The 20854-nt window shown below is 35.5% G+C and overlaps 1 protein-coding gene across 1 annotated transcript in view; it reads left to right on the top strand.

Annotated features, from left to right (window-relative positions):
• The window catches only part of NCKAP1 (NCK associated protein 1), a 105748-nt gene that overhangs the window by 8964 nt on the left and 75930 nt on the right, over nucleotides 1-20854 (top strand). Inside the window, exon 2 of the mRNA XM_086361534.1 lies at nucleotides 5924-6034. Within this exon, the coding sequence (XP_086217660.1) occupies nucleotides 5924-6034 (111 nt within the window). The remainder of the gene's footprint in view (nucleotides 1-5923; nucleotides 6035-20854) is intronic.

The following is a 20854-nucleotide window of genomic DNA, read 5'->3' as shown; positions in this document are numbered from 1 at the left end:
GATTGGCCAAAATGTGGGTGATATGCATGAAAAAAAAATGAAAAATTTAATCAGTATTATTAGAATTTGAGGCTTGTTTTGGTCTTGATAGGTTGTTTTTTTTTTTTTAGATTTTTTTTAATACTTACTGGAAAGTTGCACACTGAAATTCATTATTTTTAAAATTAGAAAATAAAAGAGTTATAGGCAAGTTGCTTTTACAATCCATGGTCTTAAGTGATGTCCATTTTTCCTCTAGGCGTTAGTATCAATTTGTTGAAGACTCAAGGGAGAATTTTAGTCCCCTTGTACCTTCAGTTTTGCAAAACCTGTTTTAACACAGGTTTATTATTTCTTATTTGTGGAGTAAAAGTTAAATTCATCTTTCATCTTGATCACATTTTGTATTTTTCCCTTTCCTAATACGATTCAGGTGAGGCTGATTTCTTTCCTATACTCTCACAAATAGCCTTCTCATTCTGATCCCTGGGACTTTGTTCATGTTTTTTTCCAATTAAGTTACTGTATTAAAAGAAATTATTTTGTTCTGTAATATTTTGGCAAAGGAATGTATTTTAAGGTAGAGTGGAAATTAAAAAATAAAATTGATTGAAGTAATCAGATTTTTTTTCCTTTAATAATGATTACTTCAATAAAAATTTTGAGCAGCTGAGGTAATGGAACAATTTTTACTTACTTTTTTTGGTGTATATATTTTTCAGTAAATGTTTTTAGTGTTTTTTTGTTTGTTTTGTTTTTAGTGTTTTGAAATACTTGAGTACTCAAAGTTAGTAATCATAAAGCCCTGAGCAAGTCACTTAATTTCTGATGCTCCTTTTCTCTCTGTTGAGTAAAGATTGAGATAATTTCTAAACCAAGATGTTTTACATGCAACAGGTGCCTAGTAAATGTTCCTTTTACTCTTGACTCTTATAATCCTTACTGTTTTGTTTTCTCTTGATTGTTGCTTAATCTCTTATGCATAGAGGACTGTTTCTATACTTTTAATTTTTATTTTTTAAACATCGTGGTAAGGAAGTTCTTGGAAAAATATGTAGCATTAACCATGCAAAGTTAAGCTGTGGTACGTAATCTGTATTGTGACAACCCAAGGAAAGACCTTGGAAGGGATTTCAGTGGTAGATTTGGCAGGAAAATTTGTTGAAAAGTCATACTTTAAAACTATATTAAGTCTGATTTTGAGGTTTTTAATCAAAGATGTTTATTTTGTGGCCTGAATAAAATAATATGTGGTTTTCTGAAACGTCTTTGTTGTTTATTTTGGATAATAACATTATATTTGTGTTTTGTGAAAAAAATGAACTAAGAAATACTAAATTGACAACACTAACATTAATTTGGTTAAATGCATGATCTTTTTTGATAATTAGGAACTCATTATAGATATCCATCTGTTGTGAAAAGTTCTATTTAAAAAAAATAGAAGATAATTAAAACTTATAAGAATTTGTGTGTCAGGCACCTGGAATAAGCACTTTTTGTGTATTTTGTCTTTTAAAAATCTGAACAACCTACCTTATTAAGTAGGTAATAATAGTATCCTTAATTTATGGGTTAAAGTACTAAGGCTCAGGGAAGCAACTTGCCTAAGGCTGTATGGGCTGTGATCCACTTAGAGATAGTTATTGATTATTACATTTAAGTACGTCCTTTAACACTAGTATAATTTTATCTGCCAGATTAGTCTTAGCTTTGTTAAATTTAAAGATAATTAGAATATTCATGGGAAATAAAGTTTCAGTTCTGAAAACTGGAAATTTAAGTGTATAAATATTTAAATTTGCTTTAGATCTTCTGGAATTTTAAATTCTGATATTTATGCTTTATGCATTATGAAATCATGCTGAGTAAAGATAAAATAAGGATTTAGAGTGGTGCTTTTTACAACAATTCTAAAATTACAGATATAGTTTAGTTTCCTGTTTGCTTCTTGATGAAATACCCCTTTTAGCCAGTTATTGTTGTTGTTTTAGTTGCTAAGTGTGTCTGACTCTTTTGTGACCCCATGGACTGTAGCTCTCCAGGCTCCTCTGTTCCATGTGATTTCCCAGGCAAGAATACTGGGGTGGGTTCCTATTTCCTCCTTTGGGGGATTTTCCCAACCCAAAGACTAAACCTGAGTCTCCTGCATTGGGAGGTGGATTCTTTACCACTGAGCCATTTGGGCAACCCCTTAACCAATTATGCAAAAGCTTTTTTTTTTTTTCCTCCTTTTGTAGAGCTATGAGATTCAGGAGTTTAGACAAAATTTTGTCCTTTACTCCCCTTTTGTTTTTTTTGGAGGGTGGGGTGATGGACAGGTTAGATGTACTCTAGTTTAATTGAATATATCAAACCTTTTGATTCAGTCTTTGTGGCAAGCCTTTCTGGAATATATTAGTTTAAAATATACTGATAACTAAGTATAGTAGTATATTCAAATTTTTTTTTTTCCTTTCTTTTTTCTTTTTTGGCTGCAACTTGTGGCTTGTGGGATCCTAGTTCCCCAACCAGGGATTGAACCTGGGTCTTCGGCAGTAAAAGCTCAGGGTTATAACCACTGGATTGCCAAGGAATCCCCTATCATTTTATTAAATATGTTATTTCAAAGGGTAATACTTTTAAGAGTGAAAGATGAGTTTTGTGTAATGTTACTGTAGGAGGAAGAGGTAAGAGTTTTAGGTGTACCAACTGCAGGCCGTGTTTTTAAAATACAGGTTATTATCTTATGATTTCTTTGTGTTGGTGTCATTAAAATGAAAATCTTAGAGTGAAGAAGATTTAATCTCTATAAACTGAGACATCTGGTTAGTTGGGATATTTGTATTGGGATATTTGCATTCTTTCAGTATGGTAGGACATTATTCTTCAGTTAATTATTAAGAATGGCTTTTTGCCAAGATGTAGTTACCTAAATACTAGCTTTTAGTCAAGTTTTGTTTTTTTTCTTGCACTTTTTTTTTTGCCTGAGTATTTGCAAATGTCTCTATTGGTATCTCGAGTAGGTTGATTTCAGAAAAAAATAAAATGGTGCCTAGTACTCTTGTATAGTGTCTGTGAATCTTGTTTTTTTATTGGCATTTTTTGAGTGAATGTAGTATGCCAGATACCCTTAAAAATTCTGCTCATATGCACACACACACCCATAAGCACCCACAGATACTAATCTAATGGGCAAAAACTTTTTAGGGTAGATTGCAATTATGATTTATTTAACAGATGAAGAAACTGAGGCACAGAAAATTACTCGTTTATGGTTATAGCTAGGAGCCAGGATTTGAACATGGACAGCCTATCTTATAACTCATGTTCTTAACTACTAGGCTACTCGTTTTCTATGAGTAAACCAAATTTGGTTATGTTTAGACTTGGGGTATATAAAGAATAAATGATTGGAGGAAAGAATCTTAGTCATTATTTCTAATTCTGTTTACTATGTTAAAGACTATTCAGTGGTTACTATTCACATAAGACTTTTACTTAGGTAATTATAATTGTAGCTATTAGGTAAATACTGATTTCCCCATTTACACATGAAGAAATTGAGGTTAGGCGATGTGTCGTAATATATTCAAGTATGGATCGTCCCATGGATAGTAAGTGGTGAAGACTGAAATTTAGTCTTCTCTTCCGGGGTCTGTGTTCTTCATCTTTATGGCACACTGTCTCCCAGCGTAGTTTGTTTAAATATGGCTCAGTGAGGAGTGTGGGAAAAGGTTAAATTAATTCCAAGGAAAGACCATATAACCACTTATTTTTCCACTGAAATGAAATTCCATTCTTTTTATTTTCTGGGCAGTAAGGAAGAGCTGTTTATATACAGATATATCTTATTAGTTACTTGATTAAATTCTTACACAATAAAATTCGTGATCTCTGGGAATGGGTATGGTAGTCTATTATATTTTATTAGTTATTTCACTTATATTGTTAGAACGAATAACTGAATTTTAAAATAATTAGAGTATGAAAGATGATACATAATATTTAAAAAGAATTTGGAATCACTTTAGTATTCTGTACTACCTCAGGCATGTTCTTGAGACTTGGTTTTCATTTTATCATTGATACAAGAAATTGCTAATATGTAGCTATTTCCATTGGTACAAATTCTTAGTTATGTGGCTCTCAGTTATTCCTATATATAATATTTTGGGGGATGTGGGTTAATTGGAAGATTAATTTATGAGAAATAGTATTTTAAGCTAGTTTAAAAAGCTGACTCTGAGGAAAAGTCAGATATATTAGTATTTATGATATTGAAATGAAATTTATACAATAGCTTTGTGTCAGTCTGGTTAAAGATTATGAAGTTCTAAATTTCTTATAGTTAGTTTTGTTTTATCTAATTATGTTTGAGAATTAAGATAATTCTTACTCCATTCCTATTTCCTTTTGGAAAATATAGGAATTTTTGCATTGATTTTTATACTTGGGCTTGGTAAGGAGTTAGTTGATATTTGAAAAACAGTTGGAATTTGAGCTAAAGTGCAGAAGTCATCCAATAACGACTTATTTTTATTCTTGGCTACCGTTTCTTTTTAAGGTATGTAAAATTTCACTGATGGTTTTGCTCCTGTTTTTATACTTGCATGTAGTCTTTATTTTTCCTTCTAGTATTATTTTTAAGTTATTTAGAAAGAGCACCAAGAAACTGACATGGTTGTACACCTCACAGTAGTATTTAAATATATATGAATAATATAAACTCTATACTTATTGTGTACTAAAACTTGCTGCTTAGAATACCTTTAAAATTGTAGCACCATATAGTTTCCATCTTGTTTTGTTATTCATAGTCTGCAGTGCATAAGTTCTCTACTGAAACGTATGTCAGAGTTTGACAGTCATTGTTTACAAGTAATTTTCTCTCTTTTTATTACAATGCTTCCCCAGCAAGGACAAGTTTGGAAGGTTTGCAAAGCTTTTCACCTTCCCTTTGCCCGCTTGCCCGCTTTCAGATCAGTTTCATGTTTCATAACTTCTCTTTCTGCAATCCACAACATAGCTATAGTAAACAGTGAAAAATCATTAAATTACAGTATTGTATTTCCTCACACATAATAGATAACTTTTCAAAGGACATACCCTCTTTAAAATACAATGAAGTTAAGTAGAAATGTTACCATTTTAGTAATTCACTAGGAAGCAGTTAATAATGTCACAGAATGAAACTGAACAGTATTGAAGATTATTCTGTATTGCTAATAGTTCAGATAAAAAGTTCTTTCTAATAAAAATGCCTTACATTTGTACAATGCTTTACAGTTTAATACAGAGAATGCTGTACTGCTGATGTGGTCAAAATGTAAACATTTCCATTTGTTCTGTGCTTATGAGATATAGAATAGATGTAGATTTCATTGTTTGAAGTGCTGCTGGTATGATGGAAAACAATGTTGTAACTCAGATTTTCGGCAACACAAGTTAATACTATAAGGCCAGTTTTAGCGCCTTCCAGTTCTTTTGAACTAGGGCTCTTGTATTTAAAATGTTTAGAGTGAATGAGGAGAACATTTTGGAAAAGACATTTAAACATAAGCTTTTATTATATAACACATAGAAACATTTCTAGTACTCTTATTGAATATTTAATTTTGTCATACTTTATTAGCTTCAGATGAATACAATCCTACCTCAAACCAAGAATTTTTTTTTCTTTTTCTTTTCTTTTTTTTTTTTAGGTTTGAGCTTTTTCCTTCACTGCTGTTCTGCGCTAACTGCTTTGAAACTTTCCATGCATTTTTTTTCAGTAGAAGAACATCTCTGTACTGTCTCCCATTGCATATTTCAGCTGTGACAATCCCTGCCCTTTGCCTATTCATTTTATCACCTGCTCACCAAAAACAAGTATCTCTCTAATTTCTAATTACAGATTTGCTATTATTTTTTGGTTTTAGAAAAACGATGCATTTCACTTTTTTTTATTACTGTTGTTTTATAGGCTTGTGGAGACCCCAAGGCAAAACCATCCTACCTTATTGACAAAAACCTGGAATCTGCTGTGAAATTCATAGTCAGAAAATTCCCTGCTGTAGAAACTCGTAACAACAATGTAAGTCATTTAAATTTGTATATTACTTGATTTTAGCCATCTGTAGTGGAAGTAATGGTCAGTACTTGAAGTAGCTCTTATTTATCTAATTCTTTGTATTCTGAATATATAAACTATATACATTAAAGGCTTTTAGAGATAATATTCTTATCTCAGAAATTGGTGAAAAAAACAATTGAGCTACATTGCCATTTTATTATAGAAAAATAGGATCTTAATTTCTTACATATACTTATTCCCTTTCAAGTTGCAACAAAGAGTAAGGTAATAGATATGTATATATTTTCAAATATTAGTATTTGCATGACCAGTTAGGGACTTTTTTCTTACAGTCATAGGTTTAACTTTGTCTTGAAGTTAGAAAATGTCTTCATAGAGCTTGTATTGTTTTTCATAATTAGCTGTTTAACTTTAAAATGTATTTCTTTTTATAATTGAGAAAAACTTGTTACATTAAACAAGATAACAAGCTGATGGTGTTAGGATCTTTATTATTCCATATTACATTTCCTCAGACGGTAAAGTTTTTCATAGTATTATATTGAAAGATGGTAACATTTAGAGTCTTGCCAATTCCTTCACATATCTTTTGGTAATTCTTTATAACAACTGCTACGAATAACTCACTTTAGGAAATTAGGGTTATTTTTCACCTTACTGTGGTCTTTTCATTTAAATTTTGTTGACTTGGACTCTTTCTGCGTGTCTTCTCTTTTTCCTTTTTTCTCTGGTGGCCTTATAATTCTTTTCTCTTTTTCTTAATGTACAAACTTAGTCTAGAAATTTCCTCTTACATACAATCTCCCTACTTTTGAGAAGCTCTGCTTAAAAGATATTTTGTCATCTTGTGGTTTCTTCAGATCATGTGTATGTTCATTGAAGATTTGTATTTAGCCTGTTATTCAGCTTTCACTTAAAAATATTCTAATGTGAAGGAAAAATACCAGTCAGAACTAACAAAATAAGTCTGAAGTGCTTTTTAAATAATTTTTTAAAGTTTTATTTTAAAAGTTTTCTGTTTTTGTGAATATAGGTTAATAGAAGTCTTTCTTTCGTTTCACAGAAGATTTTGTTTTATCATTGGTATATTAAGATATCACAGTTCCTGATTAGATATGAATAACTGAAAATGAACATGTCTTCAGAACACTATTATTGTGTGGAAAACTCTTTCTTCAATTGTTGATATTAGTTCGCTAACTCATCTGAGAGGTTATATATTCACTCTAAAAGATTTTATAATGAAATCTGTTTTACATTTAATTTTATGCTTCTCTTTATCATGGCTTATGAAATCTGTGATATGAGCTCTTCAGAGAATCTTTTCAGTTTAATTTATAAGTGTGTGAAAATTTCTGTATGAGAATAAGCATAGTTCCTTGATACAAGACCTTTTATTAGAAAATTAGCAAGATCTGATTAAACATTTCATATCAGTAAAATTTTTTGTTGAATAAGTGGATAATCTTTGTTCTTGATTTGCTGGGCATGCTGTTTACAATAATACTAGGTTTTTGTTATTGTTGTTTGTTTTTTAATAGTTTATTTTTCAACTTTTGTAGCACAAAATTGATTTTTAAAATAACTAGTCAGATATGATTCACATAGCATACAGTTCACCTGTTTAAAATGTACAATTCAGTGGTTTTTAGTTCACCCACAGAGTTGTGTGTCCCAGTGCCACAGTCAATTTTAGATCATCTTTGTCATCCCCACAAGAAACCCAAGACCCATTAGCAGTCACTCCTGCCAGTATCCCCACCACCCCAACTCTAGGCAAACATGAATCTCCTTCTGTATGCTTGCCTGTCCTGTAGATTTTATATAGATAAAATAAATAATGTGTCTTTTTTGACTGGCTTCTTTCACTTAGTATACTGTTTTCAAGGTTTATTCAGGTTGTAGCATATATCAGTACTTCTTTTTATTGCCAAAAAATACTCCACTGTGTGGATATATCACCTTTTATTTATCCATTCATCAATTGATGGATGCTTGAGTTGTTTGTGCTCTTTGGCTATTACGGATACTACTACTATGAATGCTTGTGTAAAAGTTATATGGACATATGTTTTTTATTTCTCTTGGAAATATATACCTAGGAGTAGAATTGCTGGGTCATGTGATAATTCTATGTTTAACCTATAATATCAATTATACACCATTGTTAAATGTTATCTCTACCTGTAGAAGGTACTCTGGTTGTGTTGTTTGCAAAGTCTGAATTTTGTCCTACGGCCTTTACAGCTATTCTGTGTAATGCTCTTCTGCTGTTTTTTACACGCTAAAGTACTGTGTGTACTGTTTGTGAAGTTTGGTGATCTTAGTTTTAAGAGCTAAACTCCTCTTAAGTTCCTAGTGAGTTTGGGTTAGGAAATGAGGGATTTCATCTTGTAATTTTTTAATTCTAGAGAAGTGGTTAATAGAAGTATAAGGACAGGGAATGACAGTAGTGTCTGGGATGATCGGAGCTTACCGATTTCTGGCTAAATACACTGAAGAAATGGTATTGACATCACAGTTGCCTTTTTTCTCTTCTTATTCCTGGTCTTTGGGCCATTGTAGAGATATGTGCTATAGAACATGCTTGTATTATCTCAGGGATCAAGGAGAATTACTGATGAGCAGTATTTCTGTTTTCATGCATGTTACACAAGCACCACTTGTCCTCAATTTCAGAAAAGGCAGTCACAGAAAGATTGTTTCAGTAGAAAATTCAGCAAAGTTTTTGCTTTCAAGTTTCTAAAATGATCCTTACAAAAAAGCCAGTCTTATTTTGCAGCGAAAAATTGTTGATTTTTTTTTTATTGTTTCTCAGGTATCTGCTCTTGTGCCAGCTCCCATACTTTTAAATCCAGTAGAAACTGGGAGCACACAGATATCTCGTATACAGTGAAGGAGGGCAGTGCCAACTAATAGGATTGGTTCCTAACATGGCTTCAGTAGTGATGATGTTGAATCTGTTGAGTCACTTTTACTGTCTTGTGTAGTTGTGACCAGTTGTAAATTTACAAATTCTATCCCACCCCCAATTTTGGACGTAGGGAGAGTCCATACCAAGGAATGTGATTTTTTTTCCTGGATCGTGGTGTTGAATTAAATGCCCTATGTGCTTCAAAGCAGTCAATTAAATAAAATTCATATAAATAAAAGCCAGTTTTATTATAGCAGCTACTTAATTGAGTGTCTAATATATGCCGGGCTATATATATAAAATATATATGTGTGGAGAAGGACATGGCAACCCACTCCAGTATTCTTGCCTGGAGAACCTCATGGACAGAGGAGCCTGGAGGGCCCATGGGGTCACAAAGAGTCAGACACGACTTACGACTGAACAGTGTGTGTGTGTGTGTGTGTGTTTAATTAAGATTTATTTATTTATTTTTGGCTGAGCCAGGCCTTGGCTACTGTGAGTGAGCTTTCTGTGGTTGCTGCGAGCAGAGGCCACTCTCTAGCTGCAGCAGGCGGGCCTCTCACCTGGTGATTTCTTCTGTTGTGGCTCATGGGTTCTAGGGCAAGTGGACTCAGTAGTTGGAACGCATGGGCTTACTTGCTCCTTCGCATGTGGAATCTTCCCGGACCAGGGATCAAACCCATGTGCCCTTCATTGGCAGGCAGATTCATAACCACTTGACCACCAGGGAAGCCCCTGGCTATATATTTTAATAGGCTTTATAGATTTTCTTATTTAATTTAGATAAGGAAAACATTTCTGAGCTGAGAGGTTATTTGTCTATATCATATCTTCCATTATTTTGAAAGTATAACTGTCAAATGGATTTATGGTTTGTTTCTCATAGATTTCTTATGAACATGTAGAGGGAAATCTGTTATTTCCCTGGATGAAGAAAAGAGTAGAAACTCCTTATTTTATCAATAGGTAAAAGTTGTTTTGCCCAAGAAATTCTTAAAGCTAATGTTCAGGTGTATATTAAAACTTTTAAGAAATTTTTTTCCTAAACTTCTAAAAACAATTCCCCCCTTTCTTCCTATGCTGTATTTACATCTAAAAGCTAGTTTAAAACTGTAAAAATATCTGGCTCAAAAGTATCATTAAGGAATTTTCTTATTTATTGTACATTTAGTATAAAACTTTGGATTTGATTCCCAAATTAAGGAGAAAATGATATAAATTACTGTCTTATGTATGTTCAGTTAGGTCTTAACTCCCTAAGAATGAAGACATTATTAGTGAGTGGGGTGGTACAATAATACAGGGATTCTGGACTTAGGTATAGGCCATTATTGAAATAATTTGAAGTTAAGCTTTCAAACTTAGAGGAATATTTGTGTTATACTTATTGTTTATTTCCTCTTTCTTGGAGCACAGTATTACAAGATGCTATTATATGTAACAAACATTTTTAATTAAGTAGCTTACAAAGTCACTCAAGACAAGACAGAGCAACTCTAAAAGTGTCATAATTTCATCACAGTTTGTTCAGAGGCACAGCGTTAAAGCCTGTTTTTAGACACCATTTTATCCCTAGTGCTTGGCTCATGAGAGACAGTAAATAACGATGAGTAAATGAACCTGATTGATAAGCTTTAACTTAGCTAGCTTTCATTTATTCGAATATTGTCTATAACTATGTCAAGATCCAAATTTACCAGCACTTTAAAACACTTTATATTATTAGCTATAAAAATAATTGTACTTTTTAGTGGAGCCCCAGCTTCTTAAAAGCATAAATGTGTTTTGGGGGTATGGGGAGGCTCTTGACACATGCACTGTGGTTTAGTCCGGAGTTAGAAGAAAGGGTAAGGAAACTTGCTTATTCCTAGTTAGTCTCTAAAATGGGCATTACTTGTCTTGTCATGGCTGCCATCATGGTGATACTATATTGGTTAAAGGGATGGACAACAAACCAAAATTTGAGTTTTGGTTTTACCACTCAGCAGACTTGTGTAACACATTGCTTTTGAAAAATGGAAGCTTTTATTTATATTACGTCTCTAACTTTTAGGTCTGCTTCACTTTTTTTTCTACCAGCTGTTTTCATGTAGATATTTCTCAATGACCTTTTTTTTCACTTCCTGCAATATATGTATGTAAGAAAACATTTTACTTCCATGGCTTCATCTAAATAGTATATCATCAACTAAGTAATACGCTAGATACTATACTATCTAGTAATATACTGTGTATAGTTACACTTTGGACAGCTCCACAACCTGAACATCACACTTTGTGTCCAGTGTTGAACACATGGTTATCCTGCATTCTGTGTCTTTTCTGTATTCTTTGTTTTGAATCATTACAATTCACTTGGTTACCTAAACCTAGAATCTTCAGAAACCCCTCTAACTTTTACAAAATGTTACACTGGTCGTTGAGGGTTTGTCACTTTTAATACTGTCTTTTAATGTCTTCTGAATGTATCCTTTCAGATCTGTGAATCCTGCTCTGACAAGTGAAGTGCTCTAATGATCCCATCAAGGCTTTTCACGCCTCCCAGTCCCTCCTGTTACTCCCCTCCTTCCTTTCTTCCAGCCTCCACTAGGGGAAGCAAAACAAAAGTAATCTCTTTATTTGTGAAACCTCACTCCTGTTTTCCGTGCACCCATCTTTCAATCTCTGTCGACTTGGATGTAGTAGGCTAGCAAATAATACTTTGATTATAGAAGGAATCATCTTACAGTAAAAGTAATGTAACAGTTTTGATGATGTATACTTTTTTAAAGAAGTATGTGTGTATCCTCATGGAAACTTAAAAGAAATGCTTGATTTTGACTAAAATTCAAGAAATTTTAATACAATGAGAACTAACTTGTGTCTATATTCTTTTTTAAAAGTGTGATCAACATTCAATTAATATCTCTTCCACATGTAATTTCTAGCTTAAATAAGAAAGAAAATTAATAAAAGAGTGAACCCCTCAATAGAAAAAACAAGTAAACCTTGCTTTGATATATTTAAAAACTATTTGAAATAGGTCAAGTGCTGGCAGGAATTGCATCAGCACTAAAGACCTACCTAAACTGGCTTTTTTTTTTTTCTTTTAATTTTTACCACGCTAACATGAATATATCATAATTAAATAGTCTAGAAGAATTTAGGATGAAATGTGAGGGTATGTAATCCTATTCCAGTCTTTCCTATCCTGCTCATATTTCTCAGGGGAACCTATATTTTTAGTATATCTGGAGGTTACCTTCAGAACTATAAGAAATATGCTCATTCTTTTACATATTTATTTGCCAACTTTAGATAGCATCTGTTAATTCTTTGCTATAAAATATGAGGGTTTAGCTCATTGTTTCCTCCCCTCCTCTATCCTCTCCCCTCTTCCTGATGTTTGATGTTTTTGTTTTTTTTTTTTTTAGTTAATATTTTTATTTTGTTGGTTACTTCCTTTTTAAACTTTAAATAGTGTATTTCTCTATATTTATAACATCAACCTTGGTCATTTTTACTTTCATGTTTCCAGAATTGTTAATGCTGTCCTTTGGTCCTGTAATCATATAGTGTTCTGAGATTAAATTATATGCTGATTCTAAAAGTTAAAATAATTGGCAAAGACCTGAATGTTTGATTTGCGTTGCTTCACTCCATAATCACACTTTGGACTTTCTTAGAAGTCCAAATAATATAATATGTTTATATGACATGTATTTATATATATATTTATTATCAAAATGAAATGGATTCTGTCTTCCAAAACTATTTCACAGTTAAATTTGTTCCATAAATAAATATTATTACTTTCCTGAATTAGTTTTCTTTATAGAATATTAAAATTTATCCAGTCTAAAATTCATGCCACCTTTCTATAAGCTTTCCTTTTTTTCTGGAGCCCACTCTCCTATAACCCTCTGCCTTCCAACTTTCCTCTGGACAATTTTCATAAGCCTGCTGCATAGCTTTCATCCCGGGATATATTTCTCTTTATTATCCCAAGTGTATTGGTTCTCACAAAGCCTTTGACTGTGTAGATCACAACAAACTTTGGAAAAGTCTTCAAGAGATGGGAATACCAAACCACCTTACCTGCCTCCTGAGAAATCTGTGTGCAGGTCAAGAAGCAACAGTTAGAACCGGACATGGAACGACAGACTGGTTCCAAATTGGGAAAGGAGTACGTCAAGGCTGTATATTGTCACCCTGCTTATTTAACTTATATGCAGAGTACATCATGAGAAATGCTGGGCTGGATGAAGCACAAGCTGCAATCAAGGTTGTGGGGAGAAATATCAATAACCTCAGATATGCAGATGACATTATCCTTATGGCAGAAAGTGAAGAAGAACTAAAGAACCTCTTGATGAAAGTGAAAGAGGAGAGTGAAAAAGCTGGCTTAAAACTCAACATTCAGAAAATGAAGATCATGGAATCCGGTCCCATCACTTCATGGCAAGTAGATAGGGAAACAAAACAGTGAGAGACGTTATTTTTGGGGGGCTCCAAAATCACTGCAGATGGTGACTGCTGCCACGAAATTAAAAGATGCTTGCTCCTTGGAAGAAAAGCTATGACCAACCTAGACAGTGTATTAAAAAGCAGAGACATTACTTTGCTGACAAAGGTCTGTCTAGTCAGAGCTATGGTTTTTCCAGTAGTCATGTGTGGGTGTGAGAGATGGACTATAAAGAAAGCTGAGCGCCAAGGAATTGATGGTTTTGAACTGTGGTGTTGGAGAAGACTCTTGAGAGTCTCTTGGACTGCAAGGAGATCCAACCAGTCAGTCCTAAAGGCAGTCAGTCCTGAATATTCATTGGAAGGATTGATGTTGAAGCTGAAATTCCAAGTATTTTGGCCACCTGATGCGAAGAACTGACTCTTGAAAAAGACCCTGAATCTGGGAAAGATTGAAGGTGGGAGGAGAAGGGGACGACAGAGGATGAGATGGTTGAATGGCATTACTGACTCGATGGACATGAGTTTGAGCAAGCTCTGGGGAGTTGGTCATGGACTGGGAAGCCTGGCGTGCTGCAGTCCATGGGGTCGCAAAGAGTCAGAGACGACTGAGCAACTGAGCTGACTGATTGAACTTTCACACTGAATTTGATAGAGTTTGGGAATCCCCTGAAATTGTGTACAGAGTTGATGTGTCAGTGTATTTTTCAGCTTTTGTCATATTCCCAAGGGTGGTTCTTGTGATCCCAAAACACATATGTTTTAAAATCACCTTATTTTGTGTCTTGTGCATTGTATGTTCTAATTATACTAAACTACAATAATAAGGATGCTGTCAGTTATTCGGCAGATAAAAGGGCCAGTGAGCCTTGTCTTGGGGTTTCATAGCATAGTCCCCAAGGAGATGCATTCCTGCCATTTGCAATTATTTATTCATTTTCTTAAAATTTCCTAAAGTTATATCTTGTCAGTTTTTCAGCCATCTTCCAGATGTTGTTAGCTAATCCCTTTGACTGCAATGATGATTATGATTTCCTTCAAACAGCAAAGTATGTTACCAAACCTAGTGGTATTGTTGATCTTTAGTTTTGTTTTCTTGAGTCATTTCTTTGAAGGGGCCTTTGGCCACTTTTAACCTGGTATCCTTTGAGTACCTTTGACATGGTATCTGATTATTGTTTTTCACGGCCAGTCCAGTTTTACCTTTTGTCAAATCAAATTATTTGCCAAGCTCTAAAATCAAAGATAGCAAAAGGAACTATAAGGAAATAAATAACAGATGTTGCAAAATATTTGTTTTACTTTTGTTCTTCTTAGCACTCATCTTGGCTAATACTGTTTTAAATACATACCCTAGTGGTCTTTGGCCAGGAATATATGGGATAGTATACTGTGTTAGCCCTCATTTTCCTCATTGGGGGAATAGACTATTTTTAAAGCAGTATTTTATTTGGGGAGAGGTATTTGTACACTTTGATGGCACAAATGGTCATTCTTTCTCTTGCCTCTAGCCTTTTGTTATTTTTATTATCTAGAAAAATCTTTCTCTACCATATTCTTTGACTAGGCTAATTCTACTTGTCTTTCAGGTCTATCCTTAAATGTCACCATTTCGGAGAAGCTTTTTCTAACCCTTTCTAATTAGGTTAAGTACCGCTTGTATGTGTTCCCATAGTTTTATTTATTTAAAACATTTACTGGGTGCCTTCTATTAGCTAAGTCCTATTCTGGGAGAGGGAATCCAGCAGCAAATAAATCATATCACTGGTCTTGTAGGTTATACTCTTCTGGACAGAGATCGGTTAGAATAGGAATATATTGCCAGGTAGAGATGTGTTCTAAAAAGAACGAAGTGTGGCAGTGCTGCTGCTGCTGCTGCTAAGTCGCTTCAGTCGTGTCTGACTCTGTGCGACCCCATAGCTGGCAACTCACCAGGCTCCCCCGTCCCTGGGATTCTCTAGGCAAGAATACTGGAGTGGGTTGCCATTTCCTTCTCCAGTGCATGAAAGTGAAAAGTCAAAGTGAAGTCGCTCAGTTGTGTCCAACTCTTAGCGACCCCATGGACTGTAACCAGGCTCCTCTGTCCATGGGATCTTCCAGGCAAGAGTACTGGAGTGGGGTGCCATTGCATTCTCCAGAGTGATAATGGGGATATGCTAATTGACTTGACCTGAGAAAGGCCTTACTGAGGAGACAGCAGGGCAGAGATTTAAAGTTAGGAGGATGTGAGGTGAGCTGGGGGAGGAGCCTTCTGTGTTTAGCGAGCAGCACTGGCAGAAGCTCAGGTGGAAGCATACCTGGCTTGTTCAGGGAACGGGAGGTAAGCCAGAGTGCCCCCTGGGGAAGGAGCTGGGAGATAGTGGTAGGAGATAAAGACGATGGTTGAAGGGGTAGGCAGATCATAAAGGGCTTTCTCAAACATAGTAAGGACTTTGGTTAGTTACTCTTGAGTTGAGATATTATTGTAGAAGAGTAATAGAGGAATGAAGTGATATACCTATGGTCACTGTGGTTGCTGGATTGAGAAATAGTCTGGAGAAAAAACAGAGGTAGAAACAGAGAAGCTGATTAGGCAATTTGTAGTCATTGAAAGAGCTGAGTGTGGCATGGCCTAGGGTGGTAAAGGTGAGAAATGTTCATATTCTGGATGTTTTGAAGACAGAGCCTACAGTATTTGCTGATGGATTTGGTATGGGGTATATAAAACAGTGAGAAATTTAAGACCTAAAGTTTTTCGATTAGGAAATATCAGAATTTACTGGGATGATGAAATAAGATTATTTAGGGTTCGATTATAGAAGGGATAGTACTCAGTAGCTCAAAATTAGATATGTTAAGTTTGAGAGACCTACTAGAAGTCTGAATGGAGATGTTGAGTAGCCAGCTATATATATAAGGTCCGGCTTGCTGCTGCTGCTGAGTTGCTTTAGTCGTGTCCAACTCTGTGCGACCCCGTAGATGGCAGCCCACCAGGCTGCCCCGTCCCTGGGATTCTCTAGGCAAGAATACTGGAGTGGATTGCCATTTCCTTCTCCAGTGCATGAAAGTGAAAAGTGAAAGTGAAGACACTTAGTCGTATCCAACTCTTAGCGACCCCATGGACTGCAGCCAACCAGACTCCTCCATCCATGGGATTTTCCAGGCAAGAGTACTGGAGTGGATTGCCATCTAGGCAAGCATTAACCTAAGAATCAAGATGAAGAGGCATTATTGAGAGAGAGGAGGAGTCGCATAATCACTGAGGAGAGTTGGGAGAGGGAATTAATGGTGAAAATGGCATAATGTTGCAACTCATTTAGGGTTGGTGATAGTGAATTCAGGTTGAGATGGAGTCAGAGCATAGGTATAGGCTTTCTCCTATTGTGGGTTTTATCTGGCAAGTATGACAGAGGCAGAGAGTTACAAGGGAGTAATATAATGATGGGCCGGTTGATCTTAAGATGGATAAAAGGGGAGACTGAACATGAGATGGTATGTTTTCAAGAAAGAGTAGTAGAGTGTGTGGGTAGGAGCTCCCTCTGAGTTCAAAGAATTGATGAAGGTAGGGTACCCTACCCTGCCTGGGCTTTCCTTGTGGCTCAGTTGGTGAAACATCTTCCTGCAATGTGCGAGACCTGGTTCAATCCCTGGGTTGGGAAGATCCCCTGGAGAAGAGAAAGGCTATCCACTCCAGTATTCTGGCCTAGAGAATTCCATGGACTGTATAGTCCACGGGGTCACAAAGAGTCAGACACCACTGAGTGACTTTCACTTTCAGGGTATTAAGTGGGTATTAGGGTGGTATTAGAAAGTGGGTATTAAAAGATCAGGTATCAAGTGGGAATTATTCTCTCATTGACACCACTTCACCCTAACTCCAAAATCTCCCAAGAACATCAGATGTCCAGGAAGGTCAGAAAGAATGCAAGGCAGCTTAAGCATCAACTTTATTCCTCTTTACAGGCCTCCTGATTGAGGCAGTCTAATATGAGCCTCCACTCTCCGTCATCATGTAATCAAGTAACAAAAATAATCCTTGAGGGTAAGGCCCTCTTTAATTTTCTCCATCTTGCTCATCATCTTTACTACCCTTTGAAGCTCTGACCTTTCTTGTTGTAGTCTTTCTCATAGCATTTTGTGTATGGGTTGTTTTTTCCTTTAAACTTCTTTTACGTTATTACAAGTTGATGCGGGTCTCTGTCTTGAAGGGAAAGTGGGAATTAATCATCACAAATTTTCACCAGCTTTGAACCTTGCACCTGTAAGTTAGTTGTGGTATAACCAGATTTTAAAACTGTATATACCTTAAAAAAAGGAAGAGTTACCTGTAAACCTACATAAATATTCCTCACTAGATTGTATGTTCATTTAGGGCCAGGGTCAGCATTTTATTCATAGTTTTATCCCCAGCTCCTCCAACAGTGTCTGACAATACAGTATCAGGTTGGGGTATTTGCTGAATAAATACATAGTATATAATTACAGCAACTTGACTCTCTTCTAGAGGTTACTTTTCTTATCACATGCCTCTCTGAGTTGCACTTGAGAACTCAGAAGGAAGCAATACCACTTCTAGGAATCTGTCAAGAAAAATGAAAGTACTTTACATGTCCACACATGGCTATGTTTATACCGGCATTCATTGTTCAAAATAGCTTAAAAATGAAAGTAATTCAAATGCCCAACAATTGATGAATAAACTAAATTGGTATATGCATTTAATGGATCACTATTTAGCAATTAAAAGGAACAAGCTACCAACACATGTTATAGCATGGATGAACTGCAGAAACATTAGGCTAAATGAAAGAAGCTGGTTGTAAAAAGTTTATATATGATTTCATTTTATAGGGTATGTCTGGAAAAAGCAAGTTTATTGAGGCAGAAAGCAGATCAGTATTAGGACTGGAGGCGAGAATGGTATTAACTGAAAATGGGCACAAGAGAATTTTTTGGGATAATGTAAATGTTCTAAAACTGGGTAGGGTTGGTGGTTATACAACTCTTTATGAATTTACTACAATTATTTAATTTTCAGTTATTTAATTGGTAGATGAATTTACGATATATAAATTATACCTCAGTAAACCTGTAAAAAAAAATTATTTTGAGTAACCAGAAATAGTAGTTTATAAAAAGTGAAGTTTATTCAGAAATAAGCTTTTCGGTTCTCCCTGTGCCCAAGCTTGTTGAGTTTACCTAGGTAAAGTTGTGAAAAATATATTTTCCAAAGCATTGATGTTAAAAGGTACTTTCATCAGGAGTAAATGATAATTGATAGGAAAAGAAATAAAAACTTTAAAAAGTGAAAAGTATGGCTGGCGAGGACTCTGTAATGTGGTCATGCTGCCTTGCATATGTCAACAGCACATGAGGCTGTCTTGACATAAAAGTGCAGTATAATTACCAGTTACAATTATGACGTCTAACGAGTAAGAAAAGCCTAACTTATTTCTCAATACCTAGGTTATGAAAACAAGCTAATCACATATTTGAAAAACTTTTAAAGACGGTTATTAAAATTGAGTGTAAAGGGATTAGCTTCATTTACATTTTCATTCATAATGGAAAATGGTGCCTTTAGAATAGGAAAGACTAGAAATCTCTTCAAGAAAATTAGAGGTACCAAGGGAACATTTCATGCAAAGATGGGCTCAATAAAGGACAGAAATGGTATAGACCTAATAGAAGCAGAAGAATTAAGAAGAGGTGGCAAGAATACACAGAAGAACTATACAAAAAAGATCTTCACAACCCAGATAATCATGATGGTGTGATCACTCAGCTAGAGCCAGACATCCTGGAATGTGAAGTCAAGTGGGCCTTAGGAAGCATCACTATGAACAAAGCTAGTGGAGGTGATGGAATTCCAGTTGAGCTATTTCAAATCCTAAAAGATGATGCTATGAAAGTGCTACACTCAATATGCCAGCAAATTTGGAAAACTCAGCAGTGGCCACAGGACTGGAAAAGGTCAGTTTTCATTCCAGTCCCAAAGAAAGGAAATGCCAAAGAATGCTCAAACTACCGTACAGTTGCACTCATCTCACATGCTAGTGAAGTAATCCTCAAAATTTTCCAAGCCAAGCTTCAGCAATACGTGAACCGTGAACTTCCAGATGTTTGAGCTTGTTTTAGAAAAGGCAGAGGAACCAGAGATCAAATTGCCAACATCCACTGGATCATGGAAAAAGCAAGAGAGTTCCAGAAAAATATCTATTTCTCCTTTATTGACTATGCCAAAACCTTTGTGTGGATCACTATAAATTGTGGAAAATTCTGAAAGTAACGGGAATACCAGACCACCTGATCTGCCTCTTGAGAAACCTGTATGCAGGTCAGGAAGCAACAGTTAGAACTGGACATGGACCAACAGACTGGTTCCAAATAGGAAAAGGAGTACATCCATTGAGGCTGTATATTGTCACCCTGCTTATTTAACTTCTATGCAGAGTACATCATGAGACATGCTGGCCTGGATGAAGCACAAGCTGGAATCAAGATTGCTGGGAGAAATATCAAAACCTCAGATATGCAGATGACACCACCATTATGGCAGAAAGTGAAGAAGAACTAAAGGGCCTCTTGATGAACATGAAAGAGGAGTGTGAAAAAGTTGGCTTAAAGCTCAACATTCAGAAAACGAAGATCATGGCATCTGGTCCCATCACTTCGTGGCAGTTAGATGGGGAAACAGTGGAAACAGTGTCAGACTTTATTTTGGGGGGCTCCAAAATCACTGCAGATGGTGATTGCAGCCATGAAATTAAAAGACGCTTACTCCTTGGAAGGAAAGTTATGACCAACCTAGACAGCATATTCAAAAGCAGAGACATTATCTTGTCATCAAAGGTCCGTCTAGTCAAGGCTGTGTTTTTTTCCAGTGGCCATGTATGGATGTGAGAGTTGGACTATAAAGAGGGCTGAGCGCAGAAGAATTGATGCTTTTGAACTGGGTGAAGACTCTTGAGAGTCCCTTAGACTGCAAGGAGATCCAACCAGTCCATCCTAAAGGAGATCAGTCCTGGCTGTTCACTGGAAGGACTGATGCTGAGGCTGAAACTCCAATACTTTGGCCACCTAATGTGAAGAACTGACTCATTTGAAAAGACCCTGATGTTGCAAAAGATTGAAGGCAGGAGGAGAAGGGGACGACAGAGGATGAGATGGTTGGATGGCATCACCGACTCAATAGACATGAGTTTGGGTAAATTCCAGGAGTTGGTGATGGACGGGGAGGCCTGGGGTGCTGTGGTTCATGGGGTTGCAAAGAGTCGGATACGACGGAGAAACTGAACTGAATTGAGGTGAATTGTATTGTCCTTAACACAGTGTGATATCTTTTATAAAGATGTTAGACCTGACTGACCACACTATACTGGGGTATATAATTAGTGCTTTTCTAATACTTAAAATTAATTTCATCAGTTTGCGTTATTTCAACCATCTTGTAACCAGAAATCTTAGATTTCCAAGATTTT

Source organism: Bos grunniens, chromosome 2, assembly GCF_055505025.1.
Source record: "Bos grunniens cultivar Pamir isolate PY7600 chromosome 2, Bosgru_T2T1.0, whole genome shotgun sequence".
Classification (NCBI taxonomy): Eukaryota; Metazoa; Chordata; class Mammalia; order Artiodactyla; family Bovidae; genus Bos; species Bos grunniens.
The sequence above is the reverse complement of the archived record's forward strand: the minus strand, read 5'-3'. Positions and strand labels throughout refer to the sequence as shown.